Raw genomic sequence first — 19928 nt, forward strand, 5'->3', positions numbered from 1 at the left:
TGTGCTGTACCTGAATATCTATGAAATGAAACAAAAGGTTAGGGAGAGGAAGAAAGTTCCTCTCAACTCATTTAAAACGGTTGTGAGGGTCAAAAGGACAATACATTTGCTTCATTTTTACTACAAAAGTAGAACATATTCTTTGCAGAATTAGGAAATACGGTTGGCAAAAGAAGAAAAAATAACAAAATGAAATAAACAAAAACCACCCATAATTCTAACAACCAGATATAGACACTGTAACTACTGGCATATAACTTTCTAGACATATACATGTGTTTTGAGTTCACAAAATGAGTTTCTATTGTATGTTTTGTTTGTAACCCTCTTTTTTCCATGTCCATAAGCATGTTGTTACTGTATCACTTTTAATGGTGGCAGTGTATCTCATTATGTTGATATACCTTATTTAACCTATCCCCTATACTTGGGCATTTAGGTTGTTTCTTATATTTTACATCCTTGTACATGCATTTTTATATATTTGTGTGATTATTCTGTTAGGCTAAATTTCTGAAAGTGCAATTGCTTGATCAAAAGTTCTCAGAGGTTTTTTCTACTTTTCATTGGGTTGTCAAACTGAACAGATTAGAGGGTGGGAGAAATGTGGTGGGCTGCTTTTGGAAGCTGTTTAATTGAAGTGACAAAAGTGTTATTATAAAGGGTAGAAACAATGAAATAAATTGTACTTAAAATTATAGCTAAAGGGAGGTGGGGAAGAGGAGGCATGTCCTCAAGGCAGAAATGGATATCCTTGAAAGATGGAAGCATGCAGAAAGGTGGTGTACTGGGATCTGCTGTCAAGGATCCTGCAAGTCGGAGTTTTGGAACGAAGCTCAGCTGCCTCCTGAGAGAGAAATGATATTGGCTCTGCTGTTTAGATTGGGAATGTGCTTCTGTATTAGTCAGCTTCTGCTGCAGCTCCAGTGTGTTTCAGACAACCCCCAACTCAGTGGCTCAGAACAGTAAATGTTTATTTCTCACTCACGGTCTGCAGGTCAGTGGCAGCAGCTCCTCCTGAAGGCTGAATATCAGATTCAGGATATACGTCTCTGTGTGTATCTTCTTGCAGGACCCATGCTGAAGGACCACTGCCTCCCAGAATGTGATCTAATGGGGCTTCTGGTTCTCAGAACTGTCATATGGACTTCTTCTGTCTATATCCCATTGGCCAAAGTAGTCACAGGGCCAAGCCCATGGAGGGAAGCCAGGGGAAGTAGACTCTGCCCCAGAGGAAGGGAGCATAGAGGAAAATACCTGCTAAACAATATTCAATCAATCACAGCAACTCTTCTAGGCACTGCATATTTAATTAGGTAATAAGGTATTGCCTGAGCTAGTTTTTCTTCAAAGTGTTGCTGCGCTGAAAAAGATGGACAAGAAAGTGGAAAGCAACAAAATGAGCAACTTGCTGTATCATCCCCTAATTGGAAATCTCTCACACAAGCTCCTGGCCGCTCTGATTGTTTAGCCAAAGCAGAGACTTCCATTTTAAGTAGTACTACAAAAAGAAAGAAAGAAAGAAAGAAAGAAAGAAAGAAAGAAAGAAAGAAAGAAAGAAAGAAAGAAAGAAAGAAAGAAAGAAAAAGAAAAAGTAAAAAAGAAAAAAGAAAAAGTGACGGAGTTGAAAGTATTGCTTAACAGCAGGTGGATCCTGATTTTAAGGGGTTTGCAGTTTATGATCTACAGGATTTAAGAAATATAAAATTATAAATATAAACTTAAATTTAAAAGTGCTTATTTCAAATGAGAGAAAGCCACAAAGCACATGTTTTAAAATAATTAATAAAATATTAACAAAATAGTTAACAAAAATATCCCCAAATTAAAAAAATATATATTTTAATTGGCTAGCCACCTGACACACCTCTATATGTCTTTCCACATTTTGTGGGCTCAAAAATTTTGATAACTTTTTTACTTGACAATAATTTTGTAATATCACTTCTATATGGATAAGAGAGATTTAATCATTCCACTAACATGATAGCTTCTGACTGTATATTTCAAAGTGTTCTCTTCCACAACCAGTGTCTGGCACATTGGCCATCCCCATAGTGTGATACCACCACTGGCCCTGGAGCTTCATGTTAGCTAACTTCACACATTGTCAGGAAGAACATAACTAGAAATAACTGAAATGTCTATCAACTGATGCATTTATTTGATGAACAAAATGGAGTATTATTTAGCCATAAAAAGAATAAAGTACTGATTCATACTATAATGTGAATGAATCTTGAAAACGTTGCTCTAAGTTTAAAAAGCCAGATGCAAAAGGCAACATATTGTATGATTTCATGGACATGAAATGTACAGAACAAGCAGATTTATAGAGACAGAAAGTAGATTAGGGGGCATTAAGAGATTAGGAGCTGGCTGGCAGTGGGGGAAGGAAAGAATAGAGTGACTCATGGGGTTTCTTTGGGGGGAGAGGGGTGTGAAAATGTTCTAGAATCAAATAGTTGTGACAGTTGCACAGCATTGTGAATATACTAAAGTAACTGAATTATAGCTTTAAAGGATTCAATTTGAGGATATAGGAGTCATATCTCAATTAAATTAAAAAATTCCCGAAAGCCATTCCTACATTCAAACAAGTGGAAATAACTGAACCCAAAGTGCCTGCAAACTGTGTAAATACATCACACTGAACCAAACTCACTCTATTTTCACTTGGACGTCCCTTTAGTCAGACCCTGAAATACCCTTAGCTGCCACATGATATGAAAAGATGGTGATGGAGGGAAGTCAAGGTAGAAGGAAACAATGGTTTTACTTTTGCAAACTTTACAAAAGCATATGACCAAGTGAACACTTGTCAGGCCCTGAAAGGGGTGATCCCTGTGAGTGAGAGCCCTGAAGTTCAAGCACCACACTTAATACTTTCATGGCCAGTACCCTCTCTCCCCACCACACCCTGTTCTCATCCTGTGCAGACACTCATTTAAATTTTAGAAAATGGTCAAGGGGTCTTTTTATCCAGTTTCTTGAAAGGAAACAAAGCAAAGATTTCTTAACTAACTTACTAAATCCTGTTTCTATTTTCATTGTACCTAAATAGACTAAAAGACTTCTACACAAATAAGCAAATGAAAACCTTTGTTGTTGTTGTTGTTTAGAGCTTTGCAACTTTTTTTGCCTTTTCCATGAAATAGGGAGTAGCCTCTAACTGGAATCTCTCTCAACAGGGTCTGCCCCTTCCCAGAGGATCAAAGCCGAAACTTCATTTCACCACCAGGGCCTAACTAGAATTCCAGAGCCCTCAGAATCCTCTCTGTACTGATGACTCAGCCCCTCAGGCTGACCCTCCCGCTCATGGAATCCCCTCTCTCCAGCTGTAGCTCTAATTTTGTCATGCACCTGGCTGGCTCTTTCCCAAGCTTCTCTCCTATTCAGTTGGATAGAATTCAGAAGTCCATAAATTCTCCAGCTCCCTGGAACCAAATTATTTCTGAGCCCAGAGAAGGCAGCTCTGCCAGGTCCAGGGACTTGAAATTCACTCATTTGGAAAGTACATAAATCCAAACTCTAAAAGGCAATAGAGGTATTTTTCTGACATTGAGTATGCTTCTGACTTTGAGTGACCCATTTCCCAATAACCAAAAAATACTCTTTTGGATACAAACTTCTAACTCCCCATTCAGGTATTAAAAAGAAATCAGCTTTTTTTTTTTTTTTTTTTTTAAGATTTTATTTATTTATTCATGAGAGACACAGAGACAAAGAGAGGCAGAGACACAGGCAGAGGGGGAAGCAGACTCCATGCAGGAAGCCTGACGTGGGACTCGATCCTGCTCAGCACTAAACCGCTGAGCCACCCAGGCTGCCCTAAAAAGAAATCAGCTTTAAGAAAATAAATTGTTCCTGTTTTCCAACAAATCTTTCCTGTCCTCTTCTCATTTCAGCAAAGATGAGCAAATAAGACAGATCCCAGTGACCTTGGGACGCCTGGGTGGCTCAGCAGTTGAGTGTCTGCCTTTGGCTCAAGTCGTGATCCCAAGGTCCTGGGATTGAATCTCCCTCTGCCTATGTCTCTACTTCTCTCTGTGTGTCTATCATGAATAAATAAATAAAATCTTAAAAAAAAAGTCCCAGGGACTGTCAAAGATTAGCTTCTGAAATACTTGAGTTGTTAGCCAGAGCAGAGACTTCCATTTCAAAATGGTGGACCAAGTACAAGTTGCAGTTTTTCCAAATTCCTAGAGATAATTGTGCTTTAAAAAAGTAAGACTTTGGTCACAAATAACTTAGAGAATAAAAATTGAGGGGCACCTGCGTGGCTAGGTGGTAGAGCATGTGACTCTTGATCTCAGGGTTGTAAGATGGAGGCCCACATTGAGTGTAGAGATTACTTGAAAATAAAACCTTAAAAAAAAGGAATAAAAATTGAGAAGATTGGATTGACAGGGAAATCTGTAGTCCAGATGCATCTGAGACCTCCGAGAAAAGTTGAAGCATGCTAAGGAGGTATATACTTGGAGCTGTATAAACCTGCAGCAGAAGGGAGTCCAGGGCAACAGACAGGGAATAGATGTCATAGCAATAGCAGCCAAGCAGCAGTGATGGAGTGTCTGCCTCCAGGCTCCATCAGATCAGAGACAGGGCAGCAGGTGGCTGTTGACCTTAGTGGGGAGCGCCGAGTACTAACATCTAACAAACCAGTACAGTGCCCTGCCAGGTGACATAGCCCATCCTTCCTCTTCCTGAAAGCAGACCAGAATACAAGCAGGACACCAGGGCAACTCTTGTCCCCTTTCCAGGCAGACCATACAAACAGATGTGACACAGACTCTAACTGGGAATCTCAACCACACAGATAAGCCCACAACCAAGATATAGAAAGTATTCAAGAAAATCAACCCTCGTGAAGAAGACAATGAACTAAAGAAGTGGAAGTATGATGAAACAAAGCTAGTGGAACAATGAAAATGGCACTTATGGACTAGAACCCGGTTTCCTTATTCTCAGGCCACCAACCGATCTTTTCCCTTCTTCACACTGCCATCCATTCCTAAGCTGGCACTCCCTATACAGTAGGAACATTTTTGAGACATTTCTTTATTTTCTCAAATAAAAGCAATTTTGAGAAAAAACTTGCATTCGAGTGGAGAACAGCCACACAGATAGGAAACTACTTCATTTCCTCATTTCCTTTTTTTTTTCACTGTTCAAAATTTATTTGGTATTTTAGTTGGTAGGACAGATAGTTGGCTGCATTGTCTTTTTACATTTTATGGCAATGTACACTATATTCCGACATATATAGTACACAAAATAAGATCCTTTAGAAGAGTTATGCACTATACATGCAATATTGAATTTATACATTAGATCCCAGGATGTGACTGAAGAAAAAAGATCGACTAAGCATGTTGGGTGTTGGGGCAAAGGAATCAGAAGTTACGGAACACAGTAAATACACATCTGGTTTGAGGAGTAACTGCAGCATATGTGACATTGGCAGTGGTGTCTCCGAGATGGTGGAACTATATTACATTAACCAATTTAGGACTACACAAGACAGGTATCATCCAGCATCAGGATATAGCTGCAGGGTTTTGTGAACCATTCCCATTTGTAACTTTAGGAAACTGATGTTTTTCTTAGCCCATTTTAATATTACTACTTGAGTAACAGGTCAAATAATAAGGACAACATACACAACCTCCAACTAAAATCTTGTCGTAGTCTAGATAGTGACGTGGTACATTAGAAAATTTTAAAACTGCAGTTCCTTTTGGATCCCCCAAAGTGTATCTGCATTCTTCAAATGGGCCTCTTCCTCAGGAGTCAGAGTCACTCTCACATCGGAGATTCCATTCTGCCCCAAGATGCAAGGAACACTAAGGAAGACATCATCTTTTATTCCATAGAGACCCTTAATCATGGTGGAAATTGGATGCACCCACCTAAAATTCTTCGTTATACTTTCTGCCAAATCTGCCACAGACAGTCCAATGGCCCAGGAAGTGTAGCCTTTCAGTTTGATCACCTCATAGGCACTGTCAACCACCTGTTTGTAAACCTCTTTCCACTGTTCCTTATCTGCATCAGTGCCTAAGTCAGGGTGCAGATTCTTCAGAGAGACACCAGCAACATTTGCTCCACTCCATACAGGCACACTGGAGTCTCCATGCTCTCCAAGGACCCACCTATGACAGCTTAATGGGTGAACTCCCAACCTTTCCCCTATTAGGTAACGGAACCGGGCTGAATCCAGATTGCAATCACTTCCAATAATGCAGTTTTTGGGAAAGCCAGTTATCTTCCAAGCCACATAGGTAAAGATATTCACTGGATTGGAAACAACAAGCAACTTGCAGTTTGGGCTGTATTTGACAATATTAGGAATGATGAACTTAAAGATGTTCAGGTTACGCTGGATCAAATTAAGACGACTTTCTCCCTCTTGCTGACATGCCCCAGCCGTGATAATAGCCAGCTTGGAGTTTGCAGTCACATTATAGTCTTTGCCAGAGACAATTTTTGGTGTTCTAAAGAAAAGGCTGCTGTGCTGGAGATCCATCGTCTCTTCCTTCAATTTGTCTTCCATCACATCAACAAGAGCGAGTTCATCTGCCAAGTCCTTCATTAAGATACTGATGGCACAAGTCATGCCAATAGCACCAACCCCAATGACTGTAATCTTATTCTGGGAGATATTGTCTTCCTTAAGAAGATTCTGAATCAGCTGATCCTTGAGAGTTGCCATTTTGGACTTAGAACCAAAAGGAATCAGGAGTGCGTGGTAGGCAGCAGGTGGCCGTGTGCGGGGTCAGGTCGGGGTCGGGACTTGGCGGCTGTGGCTCCTCCTTATTTCCTATTTTGAAGAACGGCTTCCCTATCCTCCACCCTGAAATGTCTGTATTGCCCACCCCCATGCCCCACCCCATCCATCCATTAGCAAGGTCACCGTCACCTCTCTCTAGTGAAGCACCTGGGTGGCTGAGTCACTTAGTCAGCTAAGTGTTTGACTCTTGGTTTTTCAGCTCAGGTCATGATCTCAGGGTTGTGAGATCGAGTGCCACACCCCCATGCGTGCTGGGCATGGAGCCTACTTAAGATTTGATTCTCTCTCCCTCTCCCTCCATCCCTACCTCCCCAAACATCCCTGTCCCAGCTCACAGTCTCTCTCTCAAAAAAAAAAAAAAAAAAAAAAAAGGATTGCACAGCTTTGTAGCTATCACCCTCCAATCCATTCTCTGCACTTTAGCCAGATGGGACTTCCAAAAATGCAAAATCTGAGTACTACGTCACTCTGGATGCTCGAGAACTTTTCAAGGTCTTCTCTTAGCTTTTTATATTGAGTTCACATTCTATAAATTACCCTACAGTACCTTGCAGGATCTGGCTCCTCTGTTCTTGTCCAATCTTATCTCTTGACTTGACCCTTGACAACCAGTCTGCCTGACCTGCTTTGTTCTAGGACCCACCCTCAGTAAACTTCTTTCATTTGTTCCTCTCTTCTCCAAGCTGCTTTCTCTGCTTGAAACAGTCTTTCCTTCTGTTTTCATAAGGCAAACACTTATTTATCCTTCAGCTTTCAGCTTTGGGGAACCTTCCTGGGCCTCCAGAGTTTGTGGTGCCTCTTCTGTTTTCCTGTGACACTATACACCTTATTCTGCATTGATCTCTCCAGACCATGTATTTTTTTGTCTGTACCTCCTCTACTATATAAGCCCCAGAAGGCAGAGACTTCTTTGTTCTCTATTTTATTCACACATGAAGCATGGTAAGCACACAATGACAACCTTTTGAATAAATGAGCTGTTTGGTGCTTTTATTTATGCTTTTGCAGTACACTGTGAACATATTTAGGTCCCAAGAGAAACATGGCCATTTTCTTCTTTGACAGAATGGATTTGCAGGCTGTTCTCAGACCTACCTTGACTTATAGATAATCTATTTAATCAATAAGTTAATTCCACAAATAATATGGAGGGCCAGGAACATTCTATTGGCTGGGTACAGCCAGTAACAGAGCAGACACAAATCTTGTAGAATCTAATTTTATAGGCTGGTTACATGATCACCATCCTCCTCTTCTCTACCAACCCTCCCTGAGACCAATTTGACATTCTGCTGGAATCCTCTCCAACTGTTGATGAGTCCTGCCTGTATAGGACACCATGTTTTGGGATGCCTAGGTGGCTCAGAGGTTGAGCATCTGCCTTGGCTCAGGGTGTGGTCCCAGAGTCCTGGGATTGAGTCCCATATCAGGCTTCCTGCATGGAGCCTGCTTCTCCCTCTGCCCCCCACCCCCGCCCTCTCTCTGTCTCTCATGAATAAATAAATAAAATCTTAAAAAAAAAAAAAAAGGATGCTATGTTTCATGGCCATACTCCTAGATTCTATTTTATTTTTAAACTTTCTGTAATGGAAGATTCAAACATATACAAAAGTTCAGAGAATAGGTTAATGAACCTCTGTATATCTAACATGGCAACCTCTGTCCAGGTCATTTCATTTATTACCCCTCCCCCCCACATACATACTTGTCCACTATCCACTAGATTATTTTAAAGCAAAACTGGGCATCTAGTTATTTCATCCATAAATCCCTTCTGAAGGAAGAGGGTTTTCACAGGGACTTGGAGGATGGAAAGCTCACAGATCAGTGGAGAAGAAGCAGCATGTCATCTGAAATGAGAATGAGAGTATAAGGAAAGATTTGGACAGGAAATGAAGAGTGTATACACAGTCAGGAGGAAGCTGTGCTGGAGAGAGAGAAGGTTGGGAACGTCAGGTAGAAATAATTACAAAAAGTTTCAAATGCCAGCCTGAGGATGTTGGGTTCCTACAGAGAAGGGTAGATATTCACATAATATTTTAGATTTGGAATGAACCAAGCAGTGTTTGAGTGAATGATCATCTAGGGTGAGAGTGGGCCCAGGGAACCCAAGGGGCAAAACAAATAGAGGGGAAATGGGTTTAGAGGAGTCATTATTATCATTCAGCACAACCAATGGGCCCAGATCACCATGATATTGGTAGAAACGGTGAGGAGGGATGGGTGAGGATGTGTTTCAAAGACTGAGATAATAAAATGTGCTCCTTGTCCCAATGGACTGGTGAAGGAAAGAATAAGAGATGAGTCTGAGGCTCAAGTCTGGGTGGCTAGGAGCCTGGAAATGTCACAAAGTCAAAGAAAATGTGAGGGAGAATCTCTTAGGGAGATGATAAGTTTTATTTTGGAATTAATAACAAGGATATCCAAATATAAATATCAATTAGTCTGTTGGAGATGCAGGATTGGAATGTGGGTGGAAGTGATAAAGAAGGTTTCAGTTGACCCACATAAAACTGACAGTCGAGGTCAGGTGTTTCTAATAGTTTTACACATGAAGAATGAAAAGAGAAACCAGGAGAAGAAGGAAAAAGCAGGAAGCAGATAGCAAGGAATATGGGAGGAGGAAAGAAATAAAAGAAAAGGACAGAAAAAGGAGAACAGAATTGAGGAGAGGGTAGGGAAAAAAGAGCAAGTCAGAAGAAAGAAGAATCATGGCCATGACAGGAAAAAAAAAAAAAAAAAAAGATAAAAGCACCAGGAGAGTAAAATAACCTCCAAAGTCAGAGGAGAGCCTTTGTAAAAAAAGAATTTTGGTCATGAGTGGGACTCTGTCGGTTGGAAAAGCCCACTGAATATGCATGATGTCATGTACTGTACATTCACGACACACACAAGGCCACATTCAATCCATTGACCTTAAGGGCAGAGCACAAGGCTCATTTGTTCCCCCCCCCCATGAGCACTTGCCTCTGAAAAGAAGGAGAAGTCTGTCCTGGGAGAGTTCTTACTCTTCCGTCAGGCTAGTTCGCTGGGTTGTGAAAAACCAGAAATTGAAAAATTCATTTCTGCTTCGAGTCACTCTAGTAAGTAAGTGGCAGGTAATAGGTTTGGGAGACACATGGGCACCAAATTTAGTGTCAGGGAAGAAAGAAGTGACAAAGTCAAGACTCAACACTGGAGAAGAACTAATATAGCTTAGAAGGAATGAGCTGTGCCTCAGTCTCTACTATGATCCAAACAGGATTTACTTTTGCAATTGGGTGGCCTCCTTTGGTGACTACAGGAAAAATAAATCTAACACAGAACCATGGAAGACAAATAAAGTCCTATAAATTGCATTAATCATGGGAAAATTGCATCATGGCACAGATTAGGTGGCATGACAAATACAGACAGAAGGGAGATAGTTCTCGGAAAAAAGAGCCAGAAAAAATAGAATTTGTGCATTACCAGAATCACATGGAAGAGAGGTGATTGATATCTAGAACATTGGTAGTGACGACATAGAAATCAAGTAAGGTAGACGTAGAGGAGATGGTTAGTTTATCATCGTGTTTTGTTCATTTAGATATTCTTTTGGAAATACCTATTTTCTTTTTTTGTCCACGTTCTATGTTAACCAAGATTGTTTTTTCTATTGTTTTTTAAGACTATGTTTATTTAGAGATAACTTTGATTCAATATTCGCCAAGAGTTTTTTCCTTTATTTTTTAAAAACCTAATTGATAGAAAATTTTGAACTTAGAAGTAGAAAGAACAGTATAATGAACTCACATGTATCTATTACCCAGTTTTTAAACCCATCTAGAAATGCTTCAATATACATCTATCTTTTGCTGAACAAAACTTTTAAAAATAGCACTTATGCCATTATGATAGTACAACTTAAAATAATTCCTTTATATAATTGAATACTAAGCCTATATTCACATTTCCCCAATTATCTCAAAGATGTATTTTATAGTGAGTTTGTTCAAAGTAGGATCCAAACAATGTCCATACATTGGCTTTGGTTGTTATATCTCACAAGTATCTTGTATTCTCTAACAATGCATGCCTCTATTTTTTTATGCCATTATTTTGTGGAGAAAGTAGCTCATCTGACTTATAGGATATCTCATTCAGGATTTCATTTATTACATATTAATGATCTTGTTTAAATGTTCTTCCTCTTGTTTTCTGTAAACTGACCACTAAACCTACTGAGTTGATAAGATTCAGGTTTGATTTTTTTTTTTTTTAAGCAAGAATATACTCCATAAGTGGTGGTGTGTTTTTCCAACCATAGGACATCATTATACAGACCAGTTGTTTTAATGATACCAAGATGGATCAATGGGTTAAGGAAAACATTTCCATTATGGAGGTCTTCATTGACTTTTAACCTAATTGTTTTAGCAAACACTAATTGTTGCCTAGATCATAAAGGGGTGCAAAACGATGCTTTTTGAATCCTATCATTTTTTCTTCATTCACTGGTCAGAATTATAGGTCTACGAAGATCTTTACCACATCAACAATTTGGTTACCCTGAAATACAGTACATACAGGAAAGGAAGGATATTTCATACTTTCCTTTTCAATGTTACTGTGCCTTAGCAACCTTCAAAGATGACCAATGAAATATTTTTGAAAACCATCATAAACTCAGGAATTTTTATATATCTGATTCTTTGTCTTGCTCAAATGGTCCCATCTTTGGCAAATGGGAGCCTCAAAGGTGGCTTTTGTGTCCTTTTGATATGATTCCATTTGTTTTGAAAGGCTTCTTTATTTCTTCCTTGACATAAAATGATGTCCCAGACTTACTTGTTAATTTTCTGCCCTAGTCTTGAAATCAGGCACTTTTCCAAAAGAGTTCTGGTTTCTCATAGTGGGGAATGGTTTCTGATTTCTCTTACTGGGAAGTTCTGATTTCTCTTAGTGGGGAATGGTATTTAGAGACCAGAATCTGAATGCTGGTCATGCATATTATTACTGAATTAGCATTGCTTCTCAGACTTTTCAGGGACAGAGCAATGAAGTGTGCATTTTTTATTTATTTTAAGAAAAAAGATAAGTTCATATTGATTTCCTATTCAAATGGAAGATTATGGGATTTTTACTTAATTTCTTTGTTTTATACTCTTTAGTAATCTTACTGTTATTAGTAATACTGATGTTTTACTATCTCTCATTTTTTAGTCAATAGCCAATAGTTCATCAAATACTTATGAAAATCTAGGTAGTAAAAACAAAACAATAAGGGGAATACAAGAAAACATTATTGTAAAAAGGAACTACAATTGCTATCTTCAGAAACATAAGAGACAATACTGCTTCCACAGAATTACTGCAAGAAAATTTTAACCTATGTTAAATGTGTTGTGAATTACAACTAATTAGTAATTATGTTAATATTATAAAAATCAAGTTTTTCAGGAAAGGAGAAATAAGATACAAATACAAAATCAAGTAAATTAAGGGGTCCCTTGTGGCTCAGTTGGTTAAGCATCTGCCTTCAGTTCAGGTCATAATCCCATCCCTCACATTGGGCTATCTGCTCTGTGGGGAGCCTGCTTCTCTCTCTCTCTCTCTGCCTGCTGCTTCTCCTGCTCATGCTCTCTCTGTCAAAGAAATAAATAAAATCTTTTATTTTTTTAAATCAAGTAAGCAAAAACCCTGCAACCATGAACTTAAATTGAAAATATTAATAGGAACTCAGTTTTTCTTATTTTCAAAAATAAATATTTTCTCACTATTTGCCCTTAAAAATTCATAAAACAATGACAATGCAGTGGCAAAGACTATCCTTCAAGCCCAGATGGTAGTCTCTAAATAACATTTCCTAATGAAAAGGAAGTAGGAATCATGGGAAAAATATCACAAGGATGCAATGAGCCAAATCTAGGATGTGGGAAATTCTATAGAAACTTAAGACCCAGGCAGCCTGGGTGGTTCAGCAGTTTAGCGCCACCTTCGGCCCAGGGCCTGATCCTGGAGACTCGGGATCCAGTCCCATGTTGGGCGGGCTTCCTGCATGGAGCCTGCTTCTCCCTCTGCCTGTGTCTCTGCCCCTCTCTCTCTCTCTGTCTCTCATGAATAAATAAATAAAATCTTAAAAAAAAAAAAAAAAAGAAACTTATGACCCAATTTCTCCCACAAATAAATGGCAATTTAAAAAGAGAGGAACCAATATGTATTATGTGTGGATCTTTTTTGGGTTCTGTGGTATAATAAGACATATATTTGTATGATATTTTAAAATCACTAATTTTTTTACATATGATATATGATAGTATTATTATGTTACAAAAAAAGAGTCCTTATCTGGGGTGCCTGGCTGGCTCAGTTGGTAGAGCATGTAACTCTTGATCTCAGGTCATGAGTTCAAGGCCCACTTTGGGTCTAGGCCTTACTTAATGAAAGTCCTTATCTGCTAGCATTCTGAAATTTTTATAATTGAAATGATATGAGATTTGGTATTTGCTTTAATACCATATACTCTAGATTTAAAAAGTGGAGGAGATATAAGTAAAACAAATTTGGCACAATATTGATAAATATTGAAGCCAGGTGGTACAGTTTCAATATATACTATTCTTTTTCTTGTATGTTTGAAAATGACATTAACAAAAGTTTAAAAAAAGACATTATTTAGAAACACTAAAGAAAACTGAAATTAATGGAGAAATATAAGGATGCTTAAAAAGTGATTAAGTCATTAATTAATTAAACACAAGAATCATGAACAAATCCAGCCCAAATCCCATGCCTCAGGGTCCAGTAAGGAGCAGGATGTGCCTGAAATTCTTCCAAAGTCCCAGTTCAGGGCCTGGACTCAGCTCCAGATGTCCCTTGACCCTTGGGCCTCCTTTGCCTAGGGCAGCAATTTGTGTTCCCAGCCTGCTGGTTGGAGACCCTTTGTATAGCAGGCCACACGTGCAGCCTCATAATTCACAGAGCCCTTCCCGACATGCGTGAATAGTTGGTCACATTCTCCACATTTTTATGCAGATGACATTGCATAGGGTGGAGGTTGGGGACTGGGGCAGCTGATTAGGAAATCACCAAAGGCAGTCAAAAAAAAAACAAAAAAACAAAAAAACCCCAAGGAACCTCCCTAAGGAACACCACAGGAAACCAGCATAAGCTCACAGCCTTTGGGTTTGTTCCTCTGTGGTGCTGGTTGGGAGTCACAGGCCTGCTGCAGTGTCCCTCTCTCCAGCTTCCGTCTCCCCCTCAGCTGTTGTTTCCCCTCAATCTCTTTCCTCCCACCCAAGGTACAGGAGGACTTCATTCCATTTAGAGAACTCCTAGTGTTTCCTGGCGGCCAGCGATGATTCATTTTTATTCCCTTGAATCTTCTCCATGGCCAGAGCATTGTTTTCCATATCCTTCCCATCCCCCAGGAGAGAACAAAAGGCCACACATTTGGTCTTCTGGCTGGAGTCTATGCTAGATAGACCATGACATCCCACACCTTGAGCTAGGGTTCCTCCAGCTCCCTTAGATTTCACAAAGCATTTTGAGATAAACTCTTAACAGTAGGATACATTCACTTTCCGGTTGAAGTGATGTATTATATGATTCATCTGTTCCCTAATATTTCCAGTCAGAGTCATGAAATCTGGCCTCTACCCCTGATGCAAACCCTTGTGTTTATAAGAAGTAACCTAAGTAACCTACCACATTTTCAGAGTTGAAATCATGCTTCCTGTCCCATGAATTTGTAAACTCAGCAAGACAACATTTTCTCTGTTGCAAATCAATCCTACTTGAAAAGTTGGTATTATTGAAATAAGTTCTAAATAAGGCAGGTTTGAATAAAATTTCATCTTCACACTTCTACCCCAAACTATGGCTAGATCAATGGGACCTTCAATTGTATTTTATTTCAACTTTGTGATCCCAAATGGAGGCACAATCATATTAGCAAAATTGAAGGATTAAAAAGTGACCAAGATCATCCAAAATTCTATTTGCAACAGAGGACAAGTAGGATTCCCAGAATCACAGAAAGTTTGCAGTACATAGACTTTAGCCAGCATCTACCCTCTCTTTTCAGAAATAGTAAAACTGAAGTCCAAAGAGAGTGGTATTTTGCCTAAGACAACAGAGGTAGTAAGTTGAAATCAGGTTCAAAACCAAGTTTACCACAAAAGACTCAAAATTCATTTTCTCACTCATGTCAACTGTGTCAACTTCTGAAGTATCCTCCTTACTGGTGTCCACCTCCTTGCCGGTCTCTTCTTGTCCCTTCCATCTGTCCTCCATACTGCTACCTGCCATGGCCACCTAGCCTCTGATCACATATCTCTCGGCCCAGAACTGTTCCATCATTCTGACTGTTCCCACTGACATTTCAGTGGTATCTCATAGTGCATGAGCGTGCTCTTCCCAGAGCACATGGAAAAGAAGCTACTCCTCAAGCAAGCTCTGGGTTTAGCTACATCTCTTTCCATGCAGTTTTCTCTGTCCAGAAGATTCTTCCTCTTTATCTTTACCAGACAAGATCCTCTTACCTTTTAGAGGCTCAGTTCAGATGACACATCCTCCACAAAACTTTCATTAATGCTGCTAAGTGAAACCTCTTCCCTCTATCTCCTGCTCTGTACAGTTCAAAGCTCCATTTTAGTAGATACCACATTCCATCTGGTGTAACACTGGAGTCAATTATGAACATTCTGCTTTTTCCCACTAAACTATACATTCCTTTAAGTTAAAGACTAGATCTTATTTACAGCCCCAGCAGAAATATTTCTCACAGTGAACATCAAAAATATTTTTTTATTAAACTGTGTTGAAATCCACTATCTTGGGGTGTCTGGGTAGCTCAGGGGTTCAGCATCTGCCTTTGGCTCAGGTTGTGATCCCAGGGTCCTGGGATGGAGTCCTGCATCAGGCTCCCCACAGGGAGTCTGCTTCTCCCTCTGCCTGTGTCTCTGCCTCTCTCTCATGAATAAATGAATAAAATATTTTAAAAAAATAAAAAAGAAATCCACTATCTTTGAGAACCCAACAGCATTTAGTATAGACATATCATTCTGAAGAGCTGAAATTAAGTATTTTATATGTTTCTATACTTGATGTTCTCAAGTATAATGAAGGATACTTCTATTTCCCACAATGTGTCAGGAATAAAAATAGGAAGGATTCTTTCTCTTTTCCTGTTTCCTTAGATCAAGCTCAGCTAAAAGTTCAACTAAACATATAATTATTGAATGCTCTATAACAATCGCCAACCATCGCTGTCTATTATTAAAGAAAGTTGCAAAAAACTGATGGCCTTAGAAACTACCCTTGACTAGAAATCAGAAGACCTTGCTACTTCAGACTATACCAAATCTCTATCAATGTGACCATTGACCAATCACTTAATCTCTACTCTCTGCCTCAGCTGTAAAAAGGGCCATTCATAAAAGGTGGCTTCCATCATGGGCATGGATGCCATACACCCTGCAACAAAGTTGTAGACAATTCTGCAAATGTATATGGTATGAGTTAAAGCAGAGATTCTCAAAGTGTAGTCCCCAGTCAGAAATATCTACTAGGAATTTTATTAAAATGCACATTCTCAAGTTGTGCCCTAAATTAACTGACTCAGAAACACTGGTTCCTTGGTGTGAGGCCAATTCCTTTGCTGTGATGATACTGGATCTGGAAGGGGGTGGGGCTGCACTGGGGTAGTTCTTCTCCATCCTACCAGCTCGAAGTGCAGGCAGTCTAGAGTACTCTTTTCTATCACCTTTAAACAATTCTGCTCACCAGAGGCCCCATAGCCTACTTTCCTCATAGAGGTAAGCCTGAGGCTCAATGGACAAATGCTACAAAAATACTTTGAAAACTCAGAGGAGCCATATAAATGTAAATATTGTTAAAGTTGCCAAGCCTTTAGGGAGAAAAAATGGAAGAGACACTGATGGCATGACAATATAACCTACTCTCAGCTTTTGAAGAAATCATCATACACATAGCTTCCCTCCCTTGATTTTACTCTGCTTTTCTGTTTAAGCTTGAAACAAAGCTATAACAAATGGATAGAGTGAAGATACAGTAATGTATCTGGCAGCCCAGGGACACCTGGCTGGCTTAGTTGGTAGAACATGAGGCTCTTGATCTCAAGGTTGTGAGTTTGAGCTCCATAGTGGATGTAGAGATTACTTAAGAATAAAATTCTTTAACAGATTTAAAAAAATAGAAATAAGAAATAAAAGGAATCCAAGTACCCCATGACCAGTATCAGGGTATTTCCCTTACTTGGCAGAGATTAAAAGCTCTAGTGCCCTCTGGAGGGTTGGACAAAGAAGAGCACTACCTTTGATTATGAAGCAAATAGGATTTTCTCCGTAGTCCCACAATTCCAAGTCACTTGAATAAAGAATCAGAATTGTTTGCATGTAGTTTGACTCTGACACCCACCTCACCCAAGAGTCCCACTCTCTTCAGTCCTGCCTGTCTGTGTTGAGCTTTCTCAAATGCAGAATTGACTGGCCTCTTTCTTTTCTCCCCACCCTCCTGTGACAAACTGCTGTGGAGAACTACTTTCCAAAGTAAGCAGTGTAATGAGGGAGGAAACAACCTTGAATCATAAAGCCAGGATTTTAGTTAGGCTTCTGCTAGTTACTAGATGACTAAAGGTAAATCCCATCTTGACCACACTTTCCTTAGGGTCTTTGAATAAACTGTATGGTATTTCTAAACTACAAAATATTTACAGTGTAAGGTGATATGATCATACTGTTGATAGTAAAGGCTAGATAGACAAGTAAAATTATCTTGACCAAGACCTTTGTTTTCTAAAGAAGAGAGTTTGTAAACAAAGAAGGAAGCCAAGTTTATCTGCTATAACTAAATGACAGGGAACAAATCAAGATATCCTATTCCTTGAATGTCTATTCAAAACATGAGTTAGTGGTTGTTGGTTATCAGAGTCTCATATATCTGCTTCTACATTCAGTCTGTTTGTGCTCTATTGTTCAAGTTGAAGCATGTGAAAAAAAAATCCAACCTCATCCAGATAAGTAGTTGGAAAAGGGAGAGGTATTTCAACAGCTTCTCAGATTTGCTTGTGGCTTTTTATTCCCTTTTTTTAAAGTTTATTTATTTATTTAGTAATCTCTACACCCAGCATTGGGACTTGAACTCACAATCCCAAGATCAAGAGTCACCTGTTCTGACTGAACCGGCTTGGCAGCCGGCCTATGACTCTCTCTTTTTTATTTTAATTATGGAACACTTCACGAATTTGCATGTCATCCTTGTGCAGGGGCCATGCTAATCTTCTCTGTATTGTTCCAATTTTAGTATATGTACTGCCGAAGTGAGCACTGGCCTATGACTCTTGATCTTTTATACTACACCTAACTACCAAATGATAGTTTCTTAAACATTAGTAACAGGATAGAATCTGAAGCCATATAAATGAACTTTTTGTACTCTGTTTACCAAAATCCATTGAGCTATTTTGCACTTTGAATAGACCTTCAAGTGGTTCACTGAGTTATACAGATCTCCAAGGTTTTGACACATTTAGTTGCACAATATTAAAAAAATATCAAATTCATTAATGTCACCACCATCATCAAAATAATCAGAAGAGTCTTCAAATATGGAGAACCTGTGAAGTTCACTGGGGTAGATACAAGTTTTCTGGATTTCTAATTTTCACTTGAAAGCTCAAATTTTATCACAAATACTGGCACAGATACTGTTAGTTATTTTCCTTAAACGAGTAAGTTCACTTTATTTTTGATAAAATATCTGCCAAACACTGAAGTTTGAAAAACCATAATTTGTTTGCCAGACCTTTTTTTTTTCTTTTTTTTTTTTTAAGTAAAAATGGTGTTGAATAAAAAAGGGACTCTTTTTTAGGCTGCACGGGTGTTTTTCTTCAAGATGATCATTCTACTTTGACATGCAACAAGACTACCTTATGTGTATTCCCATTTTGTCACACTGAAGATTAAAAGGATATGAATTTAAGGGTCAACATTTGATACAATTAATAATTTCACTGCTTAAGGCCATTCTTAGGTAAAATTGGCCCTCTCCCCTTTTTGCAAATATGTGATGGTGAAGAATACACTGATTACTAATAGCTTGATGCCAGTATCTTGAGTCATGTTAAGGTGACAGCATTTTTGACCATCATCGTTTTTGCACTGTTGGTGCAGATATCAATGCAGCAAAAGAGGCAAATAATGTCTTGATATTGGTATGAAAATACTTTGACCTCAAAGGCTTCCTGAAAGGGTCTCAGTGCTTCCCAAGTTTGATCTGGGAATCATATTTTGAGAATCATTGCTCAACCTTCCTGCCTCAAAGTTTGCACTGTAATTTTCTCTAAAACTTCTGAAACAGACCATACATAGAGAAAAGGCTGGAAAAGAACTGGGGAGGCCAATACTCCAATGTTTACAAGGAACTTTCTGAAGAGAACTTTTATCTTCTTCTGCCCCCTTGTGGTCAACCATCAATACAATAGTTGGTTACCCCTTCAGGACTGTTCTATGTAAGACAAAGGAAAATGGATTCCTCTTTGATGTGGCAACGTCAGTATTTTATAGCCATACTTCCCTCATTCTCTTCTAGATCCAAGTGTGTTTGATACTTTAGTGACTAAAACCCAGGAGAATAAATTGTCATCATGATAAAGGCTGAGGATAGGGACTCTGGTGAAAATAATTGGTCTAGTTACTCTCAGGGGACGGTACCACAGGTCTTGGCTACCTTTATCTGTGAAAACCTTTGCTACCTTTCCATTGAGGAACTAACTATAATCCTCGAGTTTTTCCTCTTACTTTTTCTATGCCCAAAACAAGTTAAAGGGAGAAAAAGCAGGATTCTAAGTGGCTTCCTATGTAGTAATAAAGGGGAGGCTGACCCAGGATTTAAAAAGCTGTCTTCTGTGCCTCATTTGTTTTCACTGAGATCTCCTGAAGAAAAACAAAATCTGCACAGATGTTCTAAAACCTGCCCTCTTCACACTTTATGGTGAATTGCCAGATGTGGATGTTTGAGAGAAATCTGAAGATTAGGGTTACCAGACGGGTCCATGTATCATTGAAGCTAGCACCTAATTGGGGACCGAAAGTGAAATGAGGGATGGGGAGAAGAAGGGGACCTGGGGCTGGGGCCACAGGCAGAGAAAGCA

At 39.2% G+C, this 19928-nt stretch overlaps 1 protein-coding gene and 1 non-coding gene across 3 annotated transcripts; both read right to left on the reverse strand.

Moving 5' to 3' along the window:
* Positions 1 to 5591: 5591 nt before the first annotated feature.
* LOC140639392 (L-lactate dehydrogenase A chain-like) lies at positions 5592 to 6733 on the reverse strand. Of its 2 annotated transcripts, XM_072837725.1 has the most exons (2): positions 6007 to 6715; positions 5592 to 5767 (listed from the first exon to the last, which is right to left on the reverse strand). In XM_072837725.1, exons 1-2 carry the CDS (start codon positions 6713 to 6715, stop codon positions 5607 to 5609), a joined length of 870 nt encoding a protein of 289 aa, XP_072693826.1. In that variant the 3' UTR covers positions 5592 to 5606. The 2 variants fall into 2 exon arrangements, with proteins under 2 accessions (XP_072693826.1, XP_072693825.1); XM_072837724.1 differs by having other exon boundaries at positions 5618 to 6733.
* An 11263-nt stretch (positions 6734 to 17996) lies between these two features.
* On the reverse strand, positions 17997 to 18103 carry LOC140640820 (U6 spliceosomal RNA). Its single transcript, XR_012037439.1, has one exon. It is a non-coding gene; the product is annotated as a U6 spliceosomal RNA (small nuclear RNA).
* Between the last annotated feature and the right edge of the window lie 1825 nt (positions 18104 to 19928).

The sequence above is a fragment of the Canis lupus genome, chromosome 9 (genome assembly GCF_048164855.1).
Source record: "Canis lupus baileyi chromosome 9, mCanLup2.hap1, whole genome shotgun sequence".
NCBI lineage: Eukaryota > Metazoa > Chordata > Mammalia > Carnivora > Canidae > Canis > Canis lupus.